The sequence below is a fragment of the Phaethon lepturus genome, unplaced genomic scaffold (genome assembly GCF_000687285.1).
Source record: "Phaethon lepturus isolate BGI_N335 unplaced genomic scaffold, ASM68728v1 scaffold24691, whole genome shotgun sequence".
In the NCBI taxonomy this organism is placed as follows: domain Eukaryota; kingdom Metazoa; phylum Chordata; class Aves; order Phaethontiformes; family Phaethontidae; genus Phaethon; species Phaethon lepturus.
This window is the reverse complement of record NW_010518883.1, coordinates 419-26,870: the sequence shown is the minus strand read 5'-3', so window position 1 is coordinate 26,870 and position 26,452 is coordinate 419. Positions and strand designations below refer to the sequence as shown.

Below are 26,452 nucleotides of genomic sequence, written 5' to 3'. Positions count from 1 at the left end.
CCCTCCACAATGGGCAGGCAGGAGCATGGAGATTTGCTTGGCACCCACGTGGGTGCTCAACCACGAGGAAAACCCAGCAAGCTGTGCTGACCTGCAGGCCAAGGACAAAGGTGAGGAGGAGGAGAGCCCCTGCCCGGCAGGGTCCGCCAAGCCCTGGAGCTGGTCCCCGGTGGGATGTGCTTCAGGGACTTCGGCTAGGAAGTGGGATGTCTCTGCTCCTGACACATGGGGGTAGAAACATGGGGCAGTGTGGACATGCTGGTCCTGCTGGGGACATAGAGGCTGTGGTGCAGGGTTTTCTGGGGATGGGGGAAGCAGGGGAACTGCCATTCCTCCCTCACTGCTTCCTGCTGTTCATAGAGAAAGGGATGGTGTCCAGTATTGCTGAATAAGAGCCAAAAATGCCTTTTGGTAAGTCTTTCTATGCTGTCCTTGCTTTGGGGGAAGTTTTTGGGGGAAGTCAGCATTAAATGTGCAGAGTGCATGAGAGGAAAGCTCTGGGGCTCATGTGGCACCTAGTTTGGTGTCCTGCTCTTACTGCCTCCTTGGTCCCGCTGTGTGCTGTGGTGGGAAGCCATGCTCTCGTGGTCAGGAAAGGCCTTGGATGCCTCGAGCTGGTTCCCACCGCTCCAGGCCTCGCAGCAGCTTCTCACCGACTCCCAGGGCCCTGGCTGTCTTGACGCGCAGGAGCTCACACTGATGTTAGCATCACAGCCCAGGCAGAGCCAAGCTCGCCCTGCGCTACGGCCCGCAAGGGGAAGGAAGGACCAGGAGAGGCACCTGTAACCACGTCCCCCTCCCAGTACAGCACAGCCTGCGTGATCGCAGGGGATTTCTTAACCTACTGCGGCAGCGTGGGTATAAGGAGGCACCCAGAGTCCTTCCCCAGAGGCAAGCAGTGGCGTCTGAACAGAAAGCTTTGCAAAACCACCTCTGGGTGAAGGCAGGGCATCAGGTGTGTGTTTGAGGAGGGAGGCGGTTGTTGCTGGAAGAGTCCCCTTCTCCCTCCTGCGCTGCTGGAGGTAATGCTTTCCGTAATGGGGAAGTAAGCTGCTGTGCTGCGACCGTGCTTGCTGCAAGCGCTGCCTTTCCTCCCCGCCTCTGCTTTGCTTAAAACATGGCACCCGATGTCAGCTGCCTCCAGGACCAGCCCTGCACCTTGCAGCATGGGACACGTTGCAGCGTGCCTTGCCTGGTTGAGGGTGGGGACAGAGGGTCCCGTGGAGCGGCCATCTGACACCAAGGTACAAACCGAGCATGAGGATGGAGTTGCGCTGTGCCTGGCAAGACCAGCCAGCCTCCTGCTCAGCCGATAGGCTCCTGGGAAAGGCCTTTGGTTGAAGGATATTAAGTAGGCACTGTCAATCAAGCCTGCAGAGATGGACACCAAGTGTGTTTTTTTTTTTTTTTAGTTGCCCAATTCATGTTGTAACCCCAGAAAAAGCTGGGCACCTTGGTGGGTCTGACCTGAAGGGATGTGATGGCGGGTTGCCTCTAGCCTGCTGCTGGGTGTGCCTGCGGCTGGGGGAGCTGGAAGGGCAGAAGTGCTCCAGGCATCCCTGCAAGCTTTCCCAGCCTTCCCTCACACCTGAAGCACCTCTGTCTCCATGGGGAGCCCCTTCCTGTGCTTATCAGCTGGGCAGGAGGTGGTATACCTAAGGGTGGTGCTGACTGCCACTGTGCAGTGTAAACCCAGGGCATATACCACAGATTTTCCATTACTGGGCCTTCTGGCTGGGTTACTGGAGAGGCTAGGAGGGCTTATCTCTAGTCCCTTACAGTCCATCCTTTAGGCTTCAGAAAAAAAAAATATGTCTCTGGGACTTGTCTCTGTGAAATGCGGCTTAAATTACGCATAGGCTTGCAAAGTTTGTCTTGAACACATAATGGTTTGTATAAATAATGATTATGATAGGGCATGGGCAATGTGAGCATATGAGTCTCGTTTCTTTTACAAAGACGACTGGAAAATGGGGCTATAAAACATGCAGGAATGAGGTAAACGGTCTGGTCTTTGCAGAAGAAAATCATACTTCCCTGATCTGTTGCAAGTCTTTCAGTACTTCGTAAAATAATAGGTAATATTTGGCTAGCTTGTGTAACTTGCTTGGATGTTCAGAAAACCTCTGAAATTCCTCACAAAAGACTGTTAAGAAAACTATCCACTGGAGGATATGTAGAGTCCCAGATCAAAAACTGTCTGAAGGTCCACAAACCTCAATGAGGGGTCCAGGACCCCTCAAGCCTAGGGATGAACGAGCAATTTCGGTGTGACAAGAGCAGAGGGATGAGGTCCTTCACTATTAATGACACAGAAAAGATAATGTGCAGCAAGGTACCCAAAATCTGCTGATACCCTGGAGTCATTCAGATTTGTCCAGATGAGGCAACTCCAAAGTGATACTGTATGAAGCAAAGTGGCATGAGGTGATGAGAAAGTGGGGTACTGAGAAGCATGCAGCCAGGTGTGTTGGAAGGAATGGTTTGTTCTGGGACATGGCTGGCTTCTAAATTACCATGGCTACTCAGGGCAGCAGCATTGCGGGCTGGCTAGGGAGATGCTTTTCCTCAATACGTGAAGATGCCATCGGAGAAGTAAATCATGCTCAGCCGCATGAGGCGTAGCGTAAGGAGAGGTGCTGAGAGCATCAGGATGCTGTTCTGGCAGTCAAGGTCATTTCCCTACCTAAGATACCATCTGCGGTTCTGGTCACCTTTCCGTTGGGTCAAAAAAGAAGATATATATTGGGGATGTGCGGTGAGAGTGGTTAGCGCTGGAAGATACCTCGTGACATGGGAAGGAGAAGGCACTTAATAGTGAGCTTAGTAGGTCTAGAAAAAGCAAAGGCTTTTATTCTTTGCCTTTTCTCATTATGCAAGGAGAACTGAAGGCTGTGGAGTTGCAGTGGGATCATAGTCTTTTACTCAACATCTGGAACTCATTGTTGCAAGATACCATTTACAACCTAAAAGTTTACAAGATACCTAAAAAGAGGAATGAGAGGTATTTCTCCTTGCAATGAGTCCATCTAGGCTGGCACTTCAGAGGTAAAAACAGAGGGGTATAATCATTCATGGTCCCAAGCGTGTGACTTTCCTTTGAGTCTTATCCCATCGTTTCTTCCCATCCTTCCCCTGCAGCTTCTGAGTCTCTCATTAATTCAGCCAGGGTGAATTATCCTGCCTGGCTCCCCAGATGGTTCCCAACTGTGATCCTGTGGCTTGGCTTTCTTCTCCTGCTTTTCTAATCCCTTCTACTGTTCCTGGCAGCCCTGCTCCAGCTCTGTACCTCTGACTCTCTCTTAATAGGTTGCTTGGTGGCTTTTCCAATTTGGCTGACCCCCCTCAATGCCTGTACCTAGCTGGGCTTTGGCCCATCATGGTGCCTTTTGTCGTCGGTGCTTCAGCTGGTTTGCAGCTGTGCATCTGTACCAGCCGAGCCAGGAGGGATCACTCTGAAGCTGAGCTTTCTAGGACACTGCAGTGAATATTCTGGTGGTCATTATCCAGCCAGCATTGTGCTGTGATGCTGATAAATCTCTGCAGCCAGGTGGGAGACTGCCAGGATATACCTGTGAGCTGGAGGGAAGAGCCCTGTGCCCTCTCTGCTAATGTCACCATCCAACATGGAGCTAGAAGGGCAAGGCTGGTGGCAAGGGGCATCTCTGGGACAAGAGCCTGAAACCAGCACAGAGCAGTGGTGGTGGCTTTGTCATGCTTTGGGCAAGTGATGGTTCTCCTGCTCAGCCCACCAGGATGGTATTTCTGGCCTTGGGTAAGCAGCCCCTGAGCATTGCCCAGAAGCGTGCTGTGCCAGACAGCCTTTTGGCTTGGTACATGGTAGTAGTGAAGGATTCGGGGTGGTTGGTGGATGCTGGATAAGAGGGGTAGTTCAGGGATGAGCAGTCTGAGTAGGTCTTCCCGTCTGTTATCGCTGCTGATGGGGTTTTCTGTCCCCTGTTCCACAAATCAGTTGTGTTTCTGCTGTTGATTTGTCATTTCTAGACCATGCCAGTGATGCTCAGTTTGCATTTATCCATTGCTAGCATGGTTTTTCCCTCTGTTTCCCATGGAGCTGCTCTGCAAAGGAGAAAGATCTCCCTGTGTCCAAGCAGTGATGCTGACCCAAGCCCAGCTGTGGGTCTTGTAGCAATTTGGGGAGGGCACTGAAATAAATAAAATATTTGACCAGCTAAATAGTAGAGCCTAAGCCTCCACTCTGTCTCCTGTGTGTTGCATCTAAATGCATTCAAGTCAGAGGAAGAAAAGAAAACAAACAAGGGGTGTAACCAGCCCCTGATGGATGCCCTGGGGGCTGAGGCCTGTGGAGAGTGGTGATTCAGCCTAATAAAGCTGATGGCATGCAGCCAGACAAAGGAAATTGTGGGATCATGATGCAGCAACTGTCCTGTAGCAGTTTGTTTCCATCATCCAGACATGACTTCATGTCCCCACCACCCCACCTTTTCATTCTTTCCTGTACCTAAACATTCCCCCTGCTGAGGGGAAGGGTCTGAGACACCGTGTCCTCAAGGAGAGTAGTGTATGAGAAAGAGGTGCACCTCAATGGCGTGACAGTGGGGAAACAAGGAGGAGAGCTCTGGGACTGTGTGTGTTGGGACCACAGCTGCTGCAAGCACTCAGGCTCTACCAGCACCTCCCAAACTCAGCAGGTTTCTCCTTCTCCAGATGACCTTGTCCCTGGACAGTGGTTCCCAGGGAAATCCTGCAGTGCAGAGGAGCCCGAAAGAGCCAGCAAGATTGGCCCCTAATTCCAATGGGGCTATGCTGTCATTCAGCTGAGGTGCCTCTAACCAGACCTTTCTCCCCTTTCTTCAGGGAAGACGATGAAGCTGTAGAGATGCTTCCCTACGTGATCGCCACCCTGGGCTCAGCAGGGGCCACCTGCAAAGCCTCCACATGCAACAACAGCACCAAGGACTACTGCTACAGTGCCCGCATCCGCAGCACTGTGCTGCAGGGGCTGCCGTTCGGTGGGGTGCCCACCGTCCTAGCCCTTGACTTTATGTGCTTTCTCGTAAGTCTCCTTACCGTTGCTTCGGCACCTTCTCCCCTAATTAGCCCTGAAGGGAGGACTGTGGTGGGGTGGTTAGAGTTGAGGGCCCCAAATGCTGTTTGGGACTTTGCTGGCAGACTTTATGGCCCTGATCATGTCCTTTAGCCACCATGGACATAGCTACTACTGACTTAACTCCAGTACCACTGCACTGAGCCCATGGAATGGTGTTGCAAATTTTCCTAAGAACATGGATCATGTTAGGTCAGTCCTGCATCCCGAAACTCCTGCTTAAGGTGCCAGGTCGCTGCAGCTTTACCCACCCAAAGGCTTTGCTTGTTCCTCCTTAGGAACTGCAGGACCACAGGTGCTGTGGCCATAATCTCGCCTCCTTGGGACCTAAGGGCCTTTTGATCCTGTGGCTAACTTAGCTACTGTGTGTTGCATCCTGGACCTCTACATTCCACAGCCATTCAGATAGTCTGTTTTTAACAGCCCTGAGGAACTTGTGCTGTCCCATGGCCTCAGTGTGCTCTTAGCTGGGCAGTCCTGTCCCCACCTACCCTCCCTGTTCCTGTGGCTCTGCACGCAGAGCACAAGGACAGAGCTGGACAATGCCTCATCTCACAGCTGCTCCTTTTCTCTCTTCCAGGCACTCTTGTTTGTCTTCTCAATTTTGCGTAAAGTTGCTTGGGACTACGGACGCCTGGCCCTGGTGACAGATGCTGACAGGTAAGCATGGGAGAGGGGCAGGAAAACAAGGCATGAGTGGTACCCTTCTTTGCTGTGGGACAGAAAGAATAAATCCCCTTGTGTGTGCTGGAGGCAGCAGAGGAGGAGAGGCAAGCCATGCCGGTTGTATCCTCTGAGCTCCAGGAACAGGAAAAATCCCCACTTACTGGCTTTTTTGTTGCAGCATCCTTCTCCTAACACAGGGAATTGTCCCCACTGGCTTCATATCGCTTACAGTCCCTACAATGGCGGAGTTTTGCAAGGGCCCTTACAGAGGAACAGCAGATGGAGGGAGTAGAAAAGAAAAGAGGTCACAGGAAGGGTGAGGGCTGCCACAGTGAAGGCTTTGTTAAGCCTCTGAAGGTGTCTTTATGGCTCTGCTGGATGCAGTTTTTGTTAAGAGCACTTGAAAGTGGTAGACTGCGTTTCCAGGTGTGGTACTGCTGTGCTAATGTGAGTTTAGCTCGCATCCCAAGTGCTGATGAGTCGGGCTGGGTATGGATCCTTCCTGCCCAGGGCATTCGTGGGCTACAGTGTCTGTCGGCAAAAGCTGGGACCCACTGGGGATGGCAGCTTCACAGCAGAGTGAGATGCTGTTCTCATTTTTGCTGTCAGCAGCAGGAAGGACAATGATTATTTTCTTCCAGTGCAAAACAAGGAACTCTCCTTGATTAAGCTGGAGGGGTTGTGCGGGTAGTCCGCCTCTCTCCAGGGGTGGTTTGCTGTGCCTGTGGGGCTTTGTCACATGCTGGAGACTGAAGTGTGGCTTCTGAAGGCTGGCTGTGGCTTCTTCTTCCCCTTGATCAGCTCCACAAGCTCATCAGGCGCAAAGGCTCGTATGGGGCTGAGCTCCAGCCTCTTTGGTTTCTTTGGTGATACAGATTCAAGCAAGCTGGTCTTGAGCACTCCCTGCACAACAATGGAAAGAGTAAGAGTTGTTTTCGTCCAGTACCGAACCAGGAACTGTCCTGGTTTAGATAAGTGGTCCTGGATAGCTCCAGATAAGCAGCTGTGTCCCTGTGGCTCCTCTGCCCCTCCTTTCCTGGCCTGGCTGGGGAAATCAGCAACGCAATGGCATTAGGGGAAAGCAAGAAGGGAATAGCTGTGTGAGACCTCACTGTGGAGAGGGCAGCAGCTCCTCAGGGTTAAGCTATCTGGACCTAGGCACTGACTGGTAGCCACAGGGGCTGCATGGCTCTGGTCTTCAGTGGAGAGAAAGGGCTGGCCCTTCCCAGAGGTGATGCTTGAGCACCTTGGGTGCAAGGGAGTAGGAGCAGTGTGTGTAGGCAGAAGGGCAGAGGGGTGCCAGCTGTTTGGCAAGGGAGAGATGGTAAGTGTAGGGAGAGGGACAGCATGGCTGTGGTAAGGGCTGTGGATCACCAGGACTGGGATCCCTGCTGCTTGGCTCATCCGTGGGGTGGGATGACTGTTTCGGGAGGCCGGGATGCAAATGTGTTGGCTGCCTGGGTGGAAGGAGAGGCATGGAAGGGGAGCTCAGACGGCAGCCAGGCAGCCCTGACAGGCTATGCTGCCTGGCCCTGTCCTTCAGGAGCTCCCTGGGATGCCCACTGCGTGGATCCAGGCCACCTTCCCAGTGAAGCCAGCTTCACTTTAGCTGGCAGCAAAGCACTCCACTGCTGGGCCAGCAAGGGCTCTGGGTCGTTGTGGCTTGGGGTGGTGCTGGGCTCTGGAAGGAAGCTGCTGTCCAGCCTGACCACTGGCAGGTTTCTTTTCCTCAGGGCAGTTTGGAGCCATGTCGGGTATGTAGCTCCCTTCGATGGAAGAGACCCAGCACCTGCTCCTGTGGTTGTAACCTCTCCCTTTCTGTTTCTGTGCCCCCAGGCGCCGACGCTGGCAGACGGAGCGAGAGGAGCGGGAATAGTATGTCGTTTTTTCAGGGTCTCGTTTCTTCTGTCTTTCTTGCTCGCACTCTCTCTTTCTCCTTTCTCTTGCAGTTTTCTGTGTTACTTCTCAACTAATCTAAGTGACTGGGAGTTCGGGCTTGGATTTGTGCCTCTCGGTAGATTGATGCTCTTTTTTCCTCTCCTTTGTGTCAGCCTCTATCACAGCTGGATTCACTCTGGTGTTCCCCTACTAGCCCTTAAATGCTCCCTGAGGGCAGCAGTGCTGAGGAGCTCCCAGTCCCAGCCAAGGTGGAGGGTGCCACATCACATACCATGCTCTACCTGCCTTATGATGGAAAAAGTAAACCCAGTTGCCTGAGCCCACAGCACATTCAGGTCACCCAGGTGCAGGGGAGCCTCCTTTGCCTCATCCTCCTTGTGCCAAGGTGCCATAAGTACTTGCTGCTCCCACACCAGCTGCAAGGGCAGACGGGTGCATGGGGAGGATCTGGCAGGCAGTTGCAAGCCTTCTTTCTTTTTCCTTCACCCCATGAGGCTGCCAGGATGACAGCAAGTGTTGGCCCTTCTCCTTTGCCAGCTACCCCTGGCTGGCAGCATGCTTGGCAGGGCAGCACCTTTGTTCCTTCTCTCTCCCCCTGCGGAAGCAAACTTCCTGCCTCAGCACTGCTGAGAGCATCCTCCAGCACCTTGGCCTAGTGTTGCCTCTTAAGCGCTGCCATGGACCTTCCCTCCCTGCTTTTTCATCTTTCTTGCTGCTTTTATGCCTAAGTAAAGAGCATCCCCTGTGTTTTGCTAACTGGCTGGGTGGTGCATGCTTCAGAAGGTACAATCAGCTAGCAGGACGGAGCCTGCGATGGTCACTGCAGCCAGGCTGACGTATGTCCGAGGCCAGGGGAGCAAGCCACAGCCTTACTTCTCACACTCCATCACTTGCAGAGTGGGTACCTGCTATTGCCTTGAGAGGGTACAGGAATGCTCCTGTTTTTGTAGTTGCTTCTTGCCCCCAAAGAAACAGAGCAATTGGAGTTGTGAAAACAGAGGTGGTGGTAGCTGTGGTACATGGCACAGAGGGGATGCCTCGCTTATGCTTGAGTGCTTCACTAGTGGTTGGCCCTGCTTCAGGTGTGTCTGGCAACTTTTCACTGCTAACACCTTGCAAGGGATGTAAGGCAGAGGTAGAAGAGCTGTCATGTTCTGAAGCTTCTCAGGGGGGACACCTCAATTATCCTCACAAATGCTCATATCTCTCTAGGGGGTCACTGCTTCCTAATCCCATTCTTCATCTGGGCTGGCTGGACCTCTCTGCTGACTACCACTGCCCTCCACGCTCCCCCCTCCAAAACCTACTGCTTGAGCTGGGATGGTGTTGGTACCTAGAAACTTCCAAAAGCCTGTTGAGCTCAGCAAAGAAACCTGTCTCTGCTTCTCCAAGGCTGCTGGCACCTTCCCATCCCAACTGTTCTCTGTGCTGGGGCACAGTGGCACGTGGTGGGTTAGGGACATGTGTATACTGCCTGGTGTTCACAGCCCATGAATGTGCAGCATCGCTCTTGGTGCAGGAGGACATCCTCCTCAGATGTGTCTCTGCCCAAGAACCAGCAAGTACCCTTGTCCTGCCCCTTGCCAGGGATTGCGGTAGCCATTGGCACTCTTAATGGGTGACTTGGTCTGCACTGGAAGATTGTGGCAACCCACCTGCACCTCCGTGTGTAAAGGCAGGGATCACAAAGCCCCGTGGGGCTTGCCACCCACGCAGCTGCCTCCTGCCTTGCACCGCAGCAAGCCCCTTCCGCAGCATGCCTGGCCTCTCCTCCCAGAGTTTGTGATTCCCTTGGCCTGAGGCTAGCTGTGCCTTGGACCTCATCTTTCTCCCTCCCTATCAGGGCCCATGCACCAAATCGGGGGCAGCAGGCAGGGTCCCACCTTAATCTTCTTGCAGTTTAGGGCAACCTTGTCTCCACCTACTTGCTTTGTTAGTGCTTTAGTCTAAAAAGCTGCCAGCTAGGTACAGGTACCATTGGAGCTCCCTCTTCAGCTTCCCATCTTGGGCAAGGTTTGGCCCCCTCTATCTTCTCAGTACTGCTGGTAATCCTGATTATCATCTCTGCATCCCACTGAATGGAGCTGAGTTAGCCTGGTCATCTCATAACACGGAGTTCTTCTCAGTTTTTCCCTCAAGTGCAGCTTGTGCTCTGCCCTCTGCTTTTCCAGTACCTAGGAGCCAAAAGCACACTGTCTCATCATGCTGGGCTCTCCTCAGGGCTGCGGTCAGCCTAAACTCACCCTCGCTCCCTGTGCCCAGCTGGAAGACCTCTGGGATTTTAAAGGGCTGAGGGTCCGAGAGCTTGGTCGAAGCTCGCTCTGTCCCTCCAGCAGAGCAGGGTGTTGGGCTGCGCAGTCACAAGGCTTCACACCACTGTCTGATCTGCACTCATGTAGTCCCATGATGTTCAGTTGATCTCCTTTCTCCTCTCACCGTTACTTCCAGCTAGGGACTCAGCAGGTGCTCGTCTGCTCTGAGGGAGGCCATGTGTCACATCCTCTTTCTTTTGGCAGGGTCACAAGGGTCTTTGCTTGTTCTCCTTCCCATAGTACCATCCACCTTGTCTCTAGCACTTGTCTCAGTTGCTTCTTCTCTGGGTTCTTGTCCATCTGATCTTCCTTGAACCTGTACTGGTTACAGGGAGACCATGTTTTCATCTTTTTTTTTTCCCCTTTGCTTTCAGCCTTCAGATCAGCCATATCTATTCTTGTACCTCCAAGGTCCTGGCCTGCCGTTGTCATCTTGCAAGTGATATTTAATTTAGGTCTCTGGACCATTTTGTTATCTCCTTTGCCAGCTGCCCTCTGCCTCCATTCGTAGTGGGGGCTACTGTCTGCCTTGGATGCTTCTGCCGCAGGTTCTTCATCTAGGTCCCTGCCTGCATCTGGAGTAAAGTGGTCTGGGCTATTCAGTTCTCTTGTTTTCCTGTCCTTCAGCCTGCAGTCATTCACTTCTAGCTGCTGCCTTGCTCCTGCTGGAGGGATTTCTAGGCAAGAGGCCCGGCTGAGGCTGTGGAGCAGGTTGGGCTGAGCCTGGCTCCAGGCAGCACAGCTGCTGGGGATCAGCTGCATTCCTCCTTCTCCTGGGTTTCCCTGCACTGAAGCACTAAGGGCAGGGAGGATTGGTGTAGTGGGAATACAGCCCACCAGACTCCCAGCCTTCCTCCTCCCTAAGGCGAGTGGGGCTGGCCAGGACCTCAGGACAGGAGCTGCTGCCAGTGCCTCTCCGGAGCACCGGGGCTGCCGCCTCGTGGCCGCACCGGAGCCAGGGGGGCTGTGGCACCCTCTGGTTCCCACCTCCTCTCCCCATCTAAACCCTGCACTAAACAGACCGCATCTCTCCATGGCAGCTGCTGCCAGCCCCTCCTCGCAGGGGCTGCTGCGTAACGTGGGTGCCTCTCAGAAGGTGCTGTGCGAGTAGCATCCACAGTCATGCCTGTGATGGCTGCCGGGCTCAGGGTGGTGTCTGAGGTCTTTGCTTACTGCTACCCTCTGCTCTCTGATCTCACCTCTCCATCTCACCTGGGGCAAACTGATCTGAATTAACCTCTGATATTCTGGGTGCTCTTGGTTCCTGGCCAGGCTGCTTCCTCACATCTTCTAACTTTCTCCCTCGCCTCCCGCTTGTCATTTTAGCGTAGCCTCTGCCCTGCACTCCGACAACCATGACCGCTACGAGCGCCTCACCTCTGTCTCCAGCTCTGTGGACTTCGACCAGAGGGACAACGTGAGTAGCAGCAGAGTCAAACACCTTGCCTTTGAGTGGCCACAGCTTGTCTGAACCAAGGGGTCTTCAGAAGCAACACTGTTTGCCCATGCCTGGGCCTTAGGTTCCACACCTTTTAGTGTGTGAGTGTGGTATAGAGCTCAAGGAGATACAACTAATGGCTTCTAGATGTGCTTAAGATGGAGGCTGTACATCCCTGTGGCTTAATGGACATCTGTCTGACCTATCATGTCAACATTACAAATCATACTTGCCAGGAGAAAGGTGTCTGGCTCCTCACACCACTGTTTACTGCTATGTTGCTCTCTAAAGGGGAGGCACAGTTCAGTAGGACAGCAGGGTGTGATAGATGGGTGGTGAAGATCCCCGGAGACGTTCCTCCCCCCAAGCTGTTCTTTGAGGAACACTGGCTTGGCCCATTCTGCCTTCCCAGTCCCTGCAGAGTTCCTCCTGTCCAGGACAATGGCTGAAGTACCTGTATGCTGAATTTTCTGGGTGTGCCTAGGCTGTGGAGAGCTCCTGTGCTAGCCAGGAGCCCCTGGGTTGCTTGGAAGTGTGAGCTGACAGTTGGTAGGGGACAGCCACATGTCAGAGTCCAGCCTTGTGTTGTGCCCTGTGGAGTAGCACTGTCATCTCCTTCATCTGGGCCCGTCCATTGCTCCGCATGTCTGGGTGCTCATGGTCGGTCCCACGTGAGCCAAGTCTGTGGAGGTGCAAGAACACCAGCCTGGTCCCCTGAGCTTTTGAAGGAGGGAGCAGGGAAAAGGGAGCACAGAGTGATGTGAGACCGTCCTGTCTTCTTTCTGCACAGGGTTTCTGCTCCTGGCTGACAGCCATCTTCAGGATAAAGTAAGTGCCCCAGGACCTGCACAGGGGACCCACATGGGGAGTAAGCAGAAGTAGCACAGGGTGTTGGGACACCCAGCACGGTACAGCTGCGTGAAGTCACTGCCCTTGCTGCAGCCCCTTCTCTGAAGAGTGCAAGCAAAGTGTGTCCTCTGGAGAGGACAAGCAAAGACAGGACTAGATGAGGAGTCCTAAAGCCAAAACTAAGGTTGCACAGTGAGTCTGTTACAGAGAAGAGCACCCAGCCCAGGCCTCCTCTGCCTCAGTCCCATCTCAGAAATAATGCCCACTGCTCTGCAGAGATGCTTCTTCCCCTGGGACTCCTGCTAGGAGTCTGCTGTCCAAGGAGTGACTATGAAGGAGGGACCTGGAGGATGCAGGGAGAAACCCCCAGCCTGATGATTCTCAGGAGTAATCTCCTAAGCACTTCTTGGCTTCACAGTGCTCTAGGACAGTGTCAGCCATCCTGGATCTCAGCAGGGGAGGCAAGGCCCACCAGAAGGGTGTGAGATGGGGTTTGCATGCGTACAGCTGCCTGTCCTGGGATGCAGAAGGTAGGGGTATGGGGAGTGGGGCATTGCACAGGCAGGTTTCTGCCCAGGCTAGTTAAAGGTTCAGTGCTGGAGTCCCTACCCTGGGGCCTGGCCATAGCTCTGTAGGGCGTTACCAGGGGTGCTGTGTGGGCTCAAACCAGGAGGGCAGCTGTGACCCTGTGTGTTTCTCCAGCGCTTGAGGGAACGTAGGAGATTGCCTGACTGCCTTTCTCTCCCCTGCAGGGATGATGAGATCCGGGACAAGTGTGGGGGTGATGCAGTGCACTACCTGTCCTTCCAGAGGCACATCATCGGGCTGCTGGTAGCCGTGGGTGTGCTGTCCGTGGGCATCGTGTTACCTGTCAACTTCTCAGGGGACCTGCTAGGTGAGAGCAGCTTCTGGCTAGACTGGGGACGCGGCTTTCAATGCCATGGCTCAGACCACCAGGGAGTAGTGAAAGGCAGGACAGGACTGACACAGACAAACCATGATTCGTGTCCAACTTTGAGCATGGGTCGTCCTGGGAAGCATGGGTTTTAGGGTGTTTTGCAGGTGAGGTTCCTGCTGTATCCCACTCCAGTGGTGCTTTGTGCCCCTCAGTATAAGTGAACATGCCTGTATCTGCTTCTTTCTCCCTAGAAAACAACGCCTACAGCTTTGGGAGGACAACTATTGCTAACCTGAATTCTGGGTATGTGTGGGCAGGGGTGGGATGGACAACTGAAGCCCACAGGGGGGTATTTTGTAAGTGTCCACTTGCTGCAGAGCCTCAGCCCCCTGAAGGTTGCATTTCTGCCCTTGCTGTGAGGCTTCTGTCCCTGCTCCAATTTCCAGGCTGAGCTCCTGGAAGTTGGTTGTAGGGCATGTGAGTGCCATGCCGGTTACACTGCTCATGGCCCCAGCACCCTCAGGGCCTGGCCAGTCATATACAGAGTTGTAGTGGCAACGTTGCATTGACCTTTGTGGTCTCCCTTGTGACAGGAATAACCTGCTGTGGCTGCACACATCTTTTGCCTTCCTGTACCTGCTGCTGACGGTGTACAGCATGCGCCGGCACACCTCCAAGATGCGCTACAAAGAGGACGACTTGGTGAGCAGAATCTGGCCGCTCTCCCACGCACGTTTTTCCATGCCCTCCTGTCAAATCAGGTGGCTTTGGAGAGGGTGCGGAGCACCCCACTTCCCACAGCAATCTGAGGCTGTCTTGTTTTGGCTGTTCTTCTGTTCTGCCTGGCTGAAGGCAGATCTTTTCCACAGCAGCCGTCCTGACTGCCTGGGGGGAAGCAAGAGAGGCCTGCACTGGTGAACGTGTCAGGGGGACCCCGTGCCTTCCTCAGGGGTTGCTCCAGCTGCTTTTGCCTTCCTTGTTTCTTAAGGGTACCCCCTGTTTCTCTTCTGGCAGCTGCAATGTAGTCCCCCAGGCTGTCAATCTGCAGCGATGCAGGATGCCAGCAGATAGTGGAAGCACAGGAGAGGGGAGCCCCGGGTGCTAGAAGCGTAGGGACTGCCCTTTCCCATTGCTGCCTCGAGCCTTGAGGGGTTTTGCTGCGGTCTGGTCTTTCACATCATCCACACCTACCTGCCCTCTCATTTTCTTCCTTCCAGGTTAAGCGAACTCTCTTCATCAATGGGATCTCAAAATATGCTGAGCCAGAGAAGATCAAGAAGCATTTTGAGTGAGTCTGAACTGCATCTCTAATTAAAGGCTGCTCTGTAATGAGGACATTTTTATTGGGGTAGTGCTAGTGTTACCTGAAGCAGCAATAATACATGGAGAGCAGAAAGCTAGTCAACTTAAGGTGAACACTCTTATTTTAGGCATCTCAGTACTACTTTTCTGTGCAAATTTTTATCTGAATGTGCAGTGTTCTTGGTTCGTGGCTTGGGTTATGCCCAGATATCCCTTGTGGAGCTGTTGGGGGTCAGCGTGGTAGGTAGCAGACAGAGCGTGTCCTGAGATGTAGTCAAGTTCAGAGGTTGAGATGCAGGCAGGAGGCGCTCAAGCAATGACTGTGGGATGTGGTGCTGCTGCTTCTGCCCTGGTCATGGTCCTTGTAGAAAAGTGGATTTTTCTTTTTAACGTTAAAAAGAACAAAAGTCCTCTTCCATCAGGACGTCAATGGACACACTGTCAGGGTGTGTTTAGAAGCACCATGGGGAAAGAAGAAATTCTTTGTACCCTTTGGGAAGCCTTCTGCCTCTTTCTGACCCCAAGCCCTGTGGCCCGTGAAGGCAGAGAGGCGGTGTGGGGTCAGAGGGATGCCTTAACTTGCCACAGGGTGAAGTCTGAAGAGGCTCCTTTGTGCTAGAGCCCAGAGGATGTAGCGTTGCTCCCTCTATAATGGACTGCCTCTTGCTGTGCGTCATTACGCTCAGCCTGGGGCAGGGTAGAAGTCCTGGACACGTGGGGCTTGCTTAAGGGTACAATCTTTGGTGCTGGATGTGATGAGCTGGCGCTTCCTGTCCACAGGGAGGCCTACGCCAACTGCACTGTCCTGGAGGCCCGTCCCTGCTACGATGTGGCTCGGTTGATGTTCCTCGATGCAGAGAGGTAATCCGTGGTTTGGGAGAGAGGGCAGGGTGGACCAATGCTGTGGGCTCCCCCTCAAGTCTGATAATGTAAGAGCTTTCTGTGAGCCACTCTTTCTTTCCTTCCTTCCTTCCTTCCTTCCTTCTCTTCCCCTCTCCTGTTTCAGGAAGAAAGCTGAGCGTGGGCGAATCTACTTCACCAACCTGCAGAGCAAGGAGAACACACCATCCATGATCAACCCCAAGCCATGTGGCCACCTGTGCTGCTGTGTCATCAGGGGCTGTGAGGAGGTGGGAGGAGAGCTGGAGGTGTTGGGCAGAGGGGAGCACAGGGGCTTGGGTCTCTGCTCTGACTTGTGTCCCCCTGCCCAGGTGGAGGCCATTGAGTACTACACCAAGCTGGAGGAGAAGCTCAAAGATGACTACAAGCGGGAGAAGGAGAAGGTGAATGAGAAGCCTCTGGGGATGGCCTTTGTCACTTTCCACAATGAGACCATCACAGCCATGTGAGTGCAAAGGATCATGTCCTTCCCTGGAAGGTGACCTCTTGCAGCTCTCCCCTTAAACAAGAGGAATGCCACCACTAAGGCATCCCCCCTTGCTTGTCCCTGCCAGCCCTCTGTGTCAGCATCTTCCTCTCTCTCTTCTCCAGAATCCTCAAAGACTTCAACGCTTGCAAGTGTCAGGGCTGTGCATGCCGTGGGGAGCCCAGGGCCTCCTCCTGCAGCGAGTCCCTCCATGTCTCCAACTGGACTGTCAGCTACGCCCCTGACCCACAGAACATCTACTGGTGAGCAGCTCTGTGGGGCTCAGTGGGCCTTGCTGATGGGAAAGGAGCACATCCTCCCTGTCTCCCTCCCCATCTGCTCCTCTGGTAACTGAATGGGTTGTTCTTGCTGAAGCCCAGCCTGGCTGAGCTAGAGGTCTGATCTGACTTGGATGGGGAAAACCTTGGGCTGGTGCCGCAAGTGTTGTTCACACAGCCTGGGCCGTATTGTGAACGTGAGGCCTTGGACCTGCCCTTAGCCCCCACACAACCATTCTGATGCCCTCCTTGCCTGCCAGGGAACACCTCTCCATCCGGGGCTTCATCTGGTGGATCCGCTGCCTGGTGATCAATGTGGTCCTCTTCATCCTCCTCTTCTTCCTCACCACCCCTGCTATCATCATTACCACTATGGACAAGTTCAATGTCACCAAGCCCGTGGAGTACCTCAACGTAAGGCCTTCAGAAAGGGATACAGGATGGGTAGCATGGGAACAGCCCCTGCAAGGGAGGGGGTCATGAGAGAGATTGTCAGTGTTCCCCAGGTCCTGTCAGCCTGACCAAGAGGGAGGTGCTGAGCCTGGCCAGGGTGCAGTGGCAGGCACGGTACTGGGTACTCGGCATCACCAAAAGCAGCTGTACCTGTGGCTAGCGCAACAGCTGCTGCACTGTGTAACATGCAGTCTCTTCTCTGCCTCCTTACAGAACCCTATCATCACCCAGTTCTTCCCCACCCTGCTGCTGTGGTGCTTCTCTGCTCTGCTGCCCACCATCGTGTATTACTCTGCCTTCTTCGAAGCGCACTGGACCAGGTAAAGACAGACAGCGCCTGTTCTTAGTCATACTGGTGTGCTGCCTGGCCACTGGACACTTCTGGTGTACATCACTTCTGTGATGATACACACACTGATGTAAAGCTGCTGGCTTGATCCTTCTGCTTGAACTCCTATGTTCTACTCCAAGCATGGTGTTAGGTTGCACCAGTTAGATACATGGGATCTGCCATGGACAGCTGTTCTGCCAGTCCTTAGCTGCTGTTGTGCAGCATGGTTGTCCGAGCAGAGCTTGACGTAGGTCTACAAGAAGAAGAAAGCTGGAGTTGGGGCTGGTCACTGTGAGAAATGCTAGTAGAGAGGGAAATCTTGGATCAAGTGAGCAGGCAGGGGTGGTGTGTCTGTACCCGTGTGTAAGTCATAGCTTTTCCAAGGGAAAATTGCCTTAGCAGCTATGCCTTCTGGCCATAGAAAAGGTATTTGAAGTGCAGAGCACTAGAAATGTGCTGCTTGTGAGGTACGTTCCCAGCAGGGTGTGCAATGTAAGCTTTGTTTTCTGCTCTGTGTTGCAGAGACTGGTGGGGAGGATGTCACTAGCTCTGAGGATTGCAGGTGAAGAGGAGTGATTGCTGAGAGCCCTCTAATGATATAAGGGCTTGGAGAGCCTGTGAGACAAGGGGGGAGGAACTGAGACTCAAGAACAGACAGACCTCAGACACACTGGAGGGAAAGGGGGCATATTCATGTACCAGTAGTGGACAGGGTGGGATTTGGATTTAAACACTGGGAAGTGCTTTCTGATGAGAAAGCGATGGGGATGCCGCTCCTGGGGCTAGTGGGGTGACAATGAAAGGTCAACAGCCTCCTTTCTGCCCTCAGGTCTGGAGAGAACAGGACAACCATGCACAAGTGTTACACCTTCCTCATCTTCATGGTCTTGCTGCTGCCGTCACTGGGCCTGAGCAGGTAGGGCTGGAGGGAAAACAAATGCAGAGACCTGGAGCATGGGGAGGGTTGAGATGCACCCATGATTCTTGTCCTACACTGCTTCCTTTCCCTGCTGCACAAGTGCCATAGCCACCATCCCCTTGGGGAAGTGGCATTTAGTTCTGATTATGGGGCCAGGCCAAACTATACCTGCTTGGGTCCCTAGGAGTTTGTTCAATCAATCTGCAGGTGCATTGATGTGTACCTTGGTGTTACAAGTAAGGTGGCAAAAACTAGCATGGTCGGTAGACACGTGAAAAGTCTGCTCAAGGTCTGCTGCTGAAGGAGGAACTCCTCACCTTTGTGCTCAGTGTGCACTCCAAATTTTGCACAAAACTAGTAAATTACCCATTTGAGCCAGAACTAAGTAGGTTGCACTGCTTGACTGGGTGGGATTGCTATGTGTAGGCTGCAGAATCCGTCTGGATGCAGGCCCCAAATCTTCCTGCAGGGGTTATAGAAATGCCCTGTAGCAAGCAGCAGTGCATCGGCTGCCAACCATCAGTATGGGCTCCCAGCACTGAACAGTGGCCACGTAGGGAAACAGTGTGAGGAAGGGAAAACTGGGAGGTGGAAGTGGGACTGGGGCTCCTTAGTGTGGTAAGGAGTTACACACTGTGAGTTGGGGAATCTAAACCCCTCTAAATCCAGGATTTGGGATACAGCCACTCAGTGGCTAAGTCAAGCAGCTCCTGAAAATAGATGAACCTCTGATAAAGGCAGAAGGCTGAGTGACTATAGCAATGTTTCCCAGCCAGATTAAAAATGCCTTGTTGCTTATGACCTTACGACCTAGACAGGTGAATGCTCTCAGATTTGCGTTTTGCCTGGATACCATTAAACAGATCACGCTTGCTTCTGAGGACACAGTCCTACTGCTATTGCATGTGGAGCTCTGTACTCCACCAGTACCCAAGGTGCTGGAGGATTGCACAGTTTCATATGAAAAAATCAGAATCAAGGAAAATGGGATTTGTCTCTCCTAAAGGATTCTTAATCTTGCTGTTGGAGGGTACTTTTTACCTAACCGATTTCTTCTGTAGGGTCAATCACCTGTTCCTTGCGTGGATGTTGTGCCCAAACAGAGGGGAGAGGAAAATACTTAACCGATAGGATCAGGGCAGAGGGAGAAAACGACACATGAGAGTGGGAAGCTTTACATCCCTTTCTGTGTGCTGCACTGTTTTTCCCAGTGTCTGATTTACATAATTGCTGGTGACACATCCCAAGAGGGAACAAAACAGTCTATGGTCAGAGCTTTGGGTCTTCCTAGAGCAGCTTCCACGCATTGCATGTGCATGTCTGTATATCACTGCTTCTGACTGTTCCTCTTTTCTTCTTGCTTCCCTCCCCCACAGCTTGGATGTGTTTTTCCGCTGGTTGTTTGACAAAAAGTTCCTCGCCGAAGCAGCTGTGCGATTTGAGTAAGTGGACCTGGGCGGAAGGCCCTTCTTTGTGATGGGGGAGGTTCATCTTGGTATCCAAAGATACTGGGGACTCCCAACTCTTTGCCCGGCAAGGGAGGAGCACCTTCTGTAGCCTGCTCTCGCTGCACCTCCCCAGGTGTGTGTTTCTGCCAGATAATGGGGCCTTCTTCGTCAACTATGTCATCGCCTCTGCCTTCATCGGGAATGCCATGGACCTGCTGCGCATCCCCGGCTTGCTCATGTACATGATACGCCTCTGCCTGGCCCGCTCGGCTGCCGAGCGGAGGAACGTCAAGCGAGTACGTAGCGGGGACGGGTCATGGCCTCTGCCCAGGGCTGGGAGCGCTGAAATGGGGCCCCCACACTCAGAGGCTCACCCGATGCTGTGTGTACAGCTGGGTGTGTCACACACCCCCACTGAGCTCCCAGGGGGATTGTGCTGACGGGTGTCTGCTCCCTCTTGCAGCACCAGGCCTACGAGTTCCAGTTTGGGGCTGCTTACGCCTGGATGATGTGTGTCTTCACTGTGGTCATGACGTACAGCATCACCTGCCCCATCATTGTCCCCTTTGGTAAGTGATACCCCTCTGCCTGTACTGGGACAGAGGTTGATTCTCCACTCTGCTGGCATCCCTCCCCTCTCTCTCAGGGCTCATGTACATGCTGCTGAAGCACCTGGTGGACCGATACAACCTGTATTATGCTTACCTGCCTGCTAAATTGGACAAGAAGATCCATTCAGGGGCTGTGAACCAGGTGGTGGCAGCACCTATCCTCTGCCTCTTTTGGCTTCTCTTCTTCTCTACTGTGCGCACAGGTGAGTGCTGATCTGGGATGCCGTCCCCTGGACTCGTGCAGAGCCGCTTCCCTGGTTGGGCTGTGGTCCTGGCAGGCCCCAGTTCATAAGGCATGGTCAAGGTCCCCCTGACACCACCACTTTGGTTTTTCTTTGCCCCAGGGTTCCTGGCCCCCACTTCCATGTTCACCTTCGTGGTCCTCGTGATCACCATTGTGATCTGCCTGTGTCACGTCTGCTTCGGGCACTTCAAATACCTCAGCGCTCACAACTACAAGGTGATGCAGAGTGCTGGATGGGCATGTGGGACCCTTCTACTTGGAGCACAGCTCAGCTGCAAAACAGCAGGGGTGCTGAGGAAGGTCCCAGTCATCGCCCCAGCAGAGCCTCTCAACCCTGGCTTCACAACGGGGACGGTCCCAATGCTGTCCCTGCTGCCTGTATGCTGCTCCTGTGGTGGGACAGCAAACATGTTGCTCTGGCAGTCTCTCAATTTCTCCTTTCGTCTCCAGATTGACCACACAGAAGTGGACACCATAGAAAACAGGCAGAATGGGAGACCTGCCACCAGTCTGCCGGCTCCCAAATCAGCTGTGAGTCCCTGTCCCCACCTCCATGCCCTGGCTCACTCCTCACCTGGGTTTGGGAAGGGGGAGGTAACTCCCTGTCTGAGTACCTCGCTCCTCACCTCTCTGAGGCAGCGCCCAGAGCCTCCCAGTGAGGGTGGGAGACAAGTGTTGGGTGCTGTGCCCTTCACCTGAGCTGGGTGATGAAGTGTAACCCCACACGTACACACACACAAACACACACAAGCCTTTCCTGCTGCTGCTGCTCAGATGCTGGGCATTTACCTTCTGCTTCTCTCTTGGCTGGGACAGTGAATCCAGCCGGGTCAGTCATTCTGCATCTTTGCATGCTTGCCTGTTAGCAAAGATGTCACCCACCAGGCTGGTCCTAGTGCCAGTGCAAGGGGGTATCTATGGGCACTGCCTTGAAGGCCATGAAAGTGCTTTGGGGATTCTCCCTTCCCCTGCCCAGCTCTCTGACATCACAGAGTCAGTTTTCTGAAATTCTTGGCTCACTGGCTCATTCCAGCTGCTTTCTAGTTGGGGTCTGTGCAGAGCTGTTCAGGGGGTTCATGCAGAGCCGGGGTAAAGCAGAGCCTCATGCTTCCTCAGGAGAGCAGGGCCAGGGTGTGCACATGTAATCTAGGCTTCTTCCCAGTCTCCACGTACCTAAGGGAAGCAGCATCTGTCCAAAAGGAGATTCCCCATAGGATGCAGGCACAGCCTCAGTGGGACACATCCACTGGCAGAAAAGGGAGCACAGTCTTCTAGTCCACATGGGCTCTGAAGAGCTGAGAAATCCCATGCTCTTCCAGCCCTGGCTCTCTGGGGGTGCTGCCCATCTCAGATGCTGGAGTTTGGCATGTCCACTGTTTCAGGGCTAAGCCAGCCCTGCTTTTTCCCCCCTATTCCGGTATATTGCATGGAATCTGGACCCTTCCTCGCCCTCCCAGCATATACCTATGCTCAGCCCCTTGGATGGCACTTTGCATGTTGTGCTCTTCTGCCCCGAGAAGCCCCCCAAGCCTCACACGTGTTTCTGCTCTCCCCACCCCTCGCCTGTTCCATGCGTGGCCCAGCAGAAGTACATCGCCCAAGTGCTGCAGGACTCCTCGCCGGAGGGCGAAGCGACGGAGTCGGAGGAGCAGGGGTCGCAGGACGAGGAGCTCATCAACGCAGATGGCATGAACGACACGGATTTCCAGTCGTGTGAGGACAGCCTGATAGAGAACGAGATCCACCAGTAGGGACCTCGGAGGGCGGGAGGGGAAGGAGGCCCAGGAGCGTGGCAGGCTCTGCGCATGGAGACCTAGAGAGAGGCACCCAAGGGTGCTGGCCACTGCCCTCGCCCGCCCCCCAGGGCCGCTGCCTTCAGCGAGGGCAGGAGCCCTGCTGCAAGCTCTCCATTTCCCTGCCCCTCCACCCCTCCGCCAGCCCGGCAGCTCAGCAGGCATGCTCTTTACTAGCTACCTTCTTTATGGTATCCCCAGACCCCAAAACCCTAGGGGCTGGGGAGGAGGGGGACTGTGACCCCTGCGGTGCTGCTCTGGACCTGCAGGGAGGAGGAAGGCTGGGTGCTTTCTGGGGAAGGGCACAAAGGGAACCTTTGGGGGCTCCTCAGCAGGCCCTTCTGTCCCCTGTCCTCCTGGTGAGAAACACTGATAATTTATTAGATTTACAGGAAGGTGACAAACACAATGCTTTAGTCAGTGTATTGGAAGTCCCCCCTCGGGAGGGGGGTGGCTTTTGTTGCACCTTCTCCCCATGCCTCTCCTTTATCAACCCTTTGCAGCATCCCCTTGGTGTGACATGCCAGGAGCTGGGCCAGGCACAGGGGCTGGTGACAGACACCTCCCCCCCACAGGGAAGGTGACAACCTGGCCTCGCAGTCAGGGGTGGCATCACCCCAGGGAAGGGGTGTGGGGCTGGCATGGGCTGGGCAGCCCCTCGCAGGGTGAGGGGTGCTGAGGGCGTTTCTTGTGGGCAGGAGGAGGCGCAGGCAGCCTCTCCCCCAGGTGCCATCCCCTCCTTCCCCAGGGGCACAGGCAGGGGATTGCAGCATCATTTTAAGTGGCATTCTTTTTGCACATTTTACTCCCCTTTCAAACAAATCAACCTGACTCCCACACGGTACTGTGGCCCTCTTTGCTGCCCCGTGTCTGCACATCAGGGTCAGGCCTGGGGGCAGATGGAGGCTGTGCTGGGGGTCTCCTGGGTGCTAGCGAGAGGGGAGAAAGTGGTCCTGGACTGCATGCCCGCGGCACCCTCAGGGCCACTTGATTGCGCCAGGGTCCCATGGGCTGCCTTCCCTGAGCTGCCGCAGGGTCTTCCCTTAGCTGATGTGCTCAGAGAGGGAGGGAGCCCTGGGAGAGCAGCCCCTGGGAGCCCTCCCCAAGCAAAACCACCATCTTCAGGAGCACAAAAGCCTCATGGGGCTGTGCTGGCTTTCTTCACCTGCCCTGACTGGGTGTGGGCTCCCCTGCCATCACCTAGCCTGAGAGCGGGGGGCGGTTCCTCCCCTACCTCTGCCCTTGCCGTCTCCCTGCTGATAGCCATGTCCCAGAGGCAGGCAGGGGACAGGACCGGTGGGAGAGGTGGACTGGAGCCCCTGGCACCTGCAAGGGAGGTCTGACCCTGTTGAAATGCTCCTTGTTGAGGAGGTTTCTGCTCAGGATCAGTTGCCCTCAATGGCTTCCCCCCTCCCCTTGTGTAAAATGTAAAGGAAAATAATAAATCTCCCTGCTATTGAGCTATATTTATTTCCCTCAACCCCTTGCCACCATCCTGTTTGGTGCTCATTGCGCACACTACCACCTTCCCTTTGCCTGTCATCTGTGGGTGCTGCACCGGCTCGCTGGGGCCATGTCCTCCAGGGTCTGATGGGGCCGGGTGGAAGGGGACAGTCTTTTGCCTTTTCAGTCACCTGTGCTGGCCCTGGAGCTCCAAGCACTTTAATCAACCTGAAGAAGTGAAGCGTCAGCCCTGCCCAGCCCCGTTCTAGGGAAGGGCAATCACATCCCATGGCTTTTCTCCCCCTCGCCCCCCATTAGAGGAGGGGAGCCAGAGGCACAGAGCAGGCGGGGGGCTGCTCTGGGGACAATATAGCTGACTTTCCTATACACCTCTCTATAGGAATCCCAGGCCCGGAGGAAAGGGGGGACAGAAAGGAAGACATGTGGGTCTTTGCATGTGGAGGGCAGGCTACCCCAGCTGCCAGGGCTTGGCTGGGGCTGGAGCACAGGTGGATGCAGCAGGGCACGGTGAGTGTCACCCGTCTGCTCCAGGGACGGGCTGGAAGTGAAACGAGCATGTGAGCTGAGAGCTCCTGGTCTGCTCCCAGGCTGGAGCAGGGAAGATGTTGATCCTGCTTCCCTATTCTTGTGCCCACCTTCCACCCTTGCCCAGGTCCAGCAGGCGGGCTGGGATGCTCCAGCCTCTGTAGGTACGGCCGTGGCCCAGGGCTGCCTCTGCAGCTGTTGGGGCTCTGCCTGCAGAGAGCTGTGTGTTCTGAGTGGCACTGTCTGTGTAGAGATGTGTATAATACCCTGTATATATTTGTGTACAAAAGAAAAAAGGAAAAGGAGCTATTGTTCTTGCAGTCTTTTCTTTGTTGGGGATGGGGGCTGGGACCTGGGAGGAGAGGACCCCAGCTGCAGCAGGGATGCAGAGCATGCGTGGAGCAAAAGGAGGAGGGTTGTGTGCTCCCCCTGTGTGAGCACTAAGCCCTGCCCTGCCACCGGGAACCCGGCCGTGGCTCAGGGGCTCTCCCAGCACAGGTGGGCTCTCCCTCCGGCTTGCAAAGGCATCGAAGGCTTCACTGCCAAAAGCAGGTAGATGGGGAGCTGCATGTACTGAGGCTGCGATGGGGGAAGATGCTTTGGGAATGGCGTGGGAGGGGAGGGGTGTTTTGCTGGTAGTCTCCGAGGCAGATGTCAGCCCAACCCAATCCCAAGAGCAGTTTATGTGGCTGCTCCTGCCATCTCCATGCAGGAACCCATCTCCTAGCCTGGTTTGGGTGGACAGCTAAAGCCTTTGGGAAAGGGTGAGGGGTGCTAGACCTCCTGGAGCATGGGGCGAGGGTCTTTCGCACAGCTTTCCGGCTGTGCGATGCTCCTTGGAACCCAGCCCTCCCCTAAGCGCAGGGGCAGGCAGCCAGCTCCAGGCCTGCTCTCTGATGCGGGCTGGTGCTGGGGTGGCTCCCAGGCGGCTGCTGCGTGCTCCTTAATTTGTGTACAGTGGCTGTTGCTCGGAGAATGGCACAATGGAGGGCCGAGGTGTGGGGCAGGCCTCTGAGAGATGGCTGAGTGACCCCAGGCTCCCAGCTCCGTTCTCTGTTCAGGCTCTGTGACTTCATGTGCCAGCGGTGCGGCGTGAGCAGGGGACAAAAAGCTCTCCTTCCCCTGGCAGCCCACAGCCAAAGGACGGGGAAGAGGCAACGCCTGGGTGCAGACAAAGAGAACCAAAGACCAAAAGAAGAACGGTGCTCGCTGCCAAGTCCCTGCAGGCATCGCTGCCCAGGGAAGCTGGAGGGAAGGGAACAAGGAAATTGCACAGGTATTTGTGCAGGTGTTTGACAGAAACTGCTCCCAAGCACATGGGGCAGGACACGGGACAGCCCACGTGACAGGATTATACAGGAGCTGTCTCCTACCCCAGGAGAGTCAACTGTGAAAGCGGCTTTAAAGGCCACCGAGGGGTAATGAGGCAAGAGCTGAACAGGAGAACGGGGTCGCAGCAAGGATGGGCACTGTCCTGGGTGGAGCTGAGTGGGCACGGTGGTCAGTGGTGGCCAAGGCCAGAGAAAAAGCTGGCAGAGCCATTCAGGCACAAGCCCAAAGCAGGAGCAGCAAGCTCTGGCGTTGCCAGCCTGCTTGCTCCTTGCTGCTGCCTGCAGCTCGGTGTAGAGCTGGCTGGTGACCCCAGCAGGGACCCCACTATGCTTCCAGCCTGCGGGCAGCAACGCACACGCCTTCTGGCTGAGGAGAAGATGGAGCGGCTGCTGCAGTAACCCAGAGCAGGGCACCCCAAAGCTGCCTCTGTGCCAGGGTGGGCAGAACAAGCTGCCTGTCGCAGGCTCTCCAAGGCGGGGATGGGGACAGGAGCAGCTCCAGTGGGTCCTGGCCAGGGCCAAAGCATTCACTTGTGGGTGCGGCAGCAGGGCCATGCTACAGCTGGTTTTGAATGTCCTGGTTGCCCTTCCCTTAGGCAAGGGACACAGCTCCTTAGCCCATGTGCAACCTGCTCCCTGCTTAGCAAGGATTTGCCCCTCGGGGACAAGGCAGGATGCCAGCTCCTGCAATGAGGCAGTATGGGCACAACCTCCCCAGCTGCAGCCAGGCATGAGAGGAAGAGAAGGAGCCTCACAGCTGGTGACACCCATTCGGATCACCATGTTCAGCCCTGGCACCAGAAGGATGGCAGTGCAGAGCTTCTTCCCAGGGCTGGGCCAGACCATGGGCTGAGCTAGGCTGGTCATACCAGGCCAAGCCATGCTGTGCTGAGCCATGCTGACCATGCTGGGCTAAGCCACACCAGGCCAAGCTGTGCCAGTCCATACTGGGCCATGCCACGCCAGACAACACCATGTCGCACCATGTTGGGCTGCGTAGTGCCATGCCAAGCCTCGCTGTGGCCACACGTGTCAGCAAGGGCACCACCCAGCATAGCCGCGCCGTGAGTCATGGAGGGCACGCACGCACGGGCAGCCCTGCTGCAGGAAGCCTCGGGGCAGTGAGCCCTGCTTGGGATGGGCCCTGCCAGCACCCAGCAGCACGGGGCAGCTGGTGGGGTGGGTGCCGGCTGTGACTGCCTGGGCTTGCAGGAGTGAGGTGGTGCAGGCAACAGC

General features: G+C 54.9%; 1 protein-coding gene across 1 annotated transcript; it reads left to right on the top strand.

Moving 5' to 3' along the window:
- The first annotated feature begins 4,861 nt into the window (after window positions 1-4,861).
- TMEM63B (transmembrane protein 63B) lies at window positions 4,862-21,854 on the top strand. The gene is made up of 23 exons (XM_010296880.1): window positions 4,862-5,038; window positions 5,670-5,749; window positions 7,592-7,630; window positions 11,293-11,383; window positions 12,195-12,232; window positions 13,006-13,148; window positions 13,403-13,454; window positions 13,745-13,853; window positions 14,369-14,439; window positions 15,234-15,314; window positions 15,460-15,583; window positions 15,665-15,798; window positions 15,945-16,082; window positions 16,358-16,511; window positions 16,764-16,870; window positions 17,711-17,797; window positions 19,177-19,242; window positions 19,382-19,544; window positions 19,712-19,817; window positions 19,895-20,062; window positions 20,204-20,319; window positions 20,554-20,634; window positions 21,690-21,854. Exons 1-23 carry the CDS (start codon window positions 4,862-4,864, stop codon window positions 21,852-21,854), a joined length of 2,490 nt encoding a protein of 829 aa, XP_010295182.1.
- The last annotated feature ends 4,598 nt before the right edge of the window (window positions 21,855-26,452 follow it).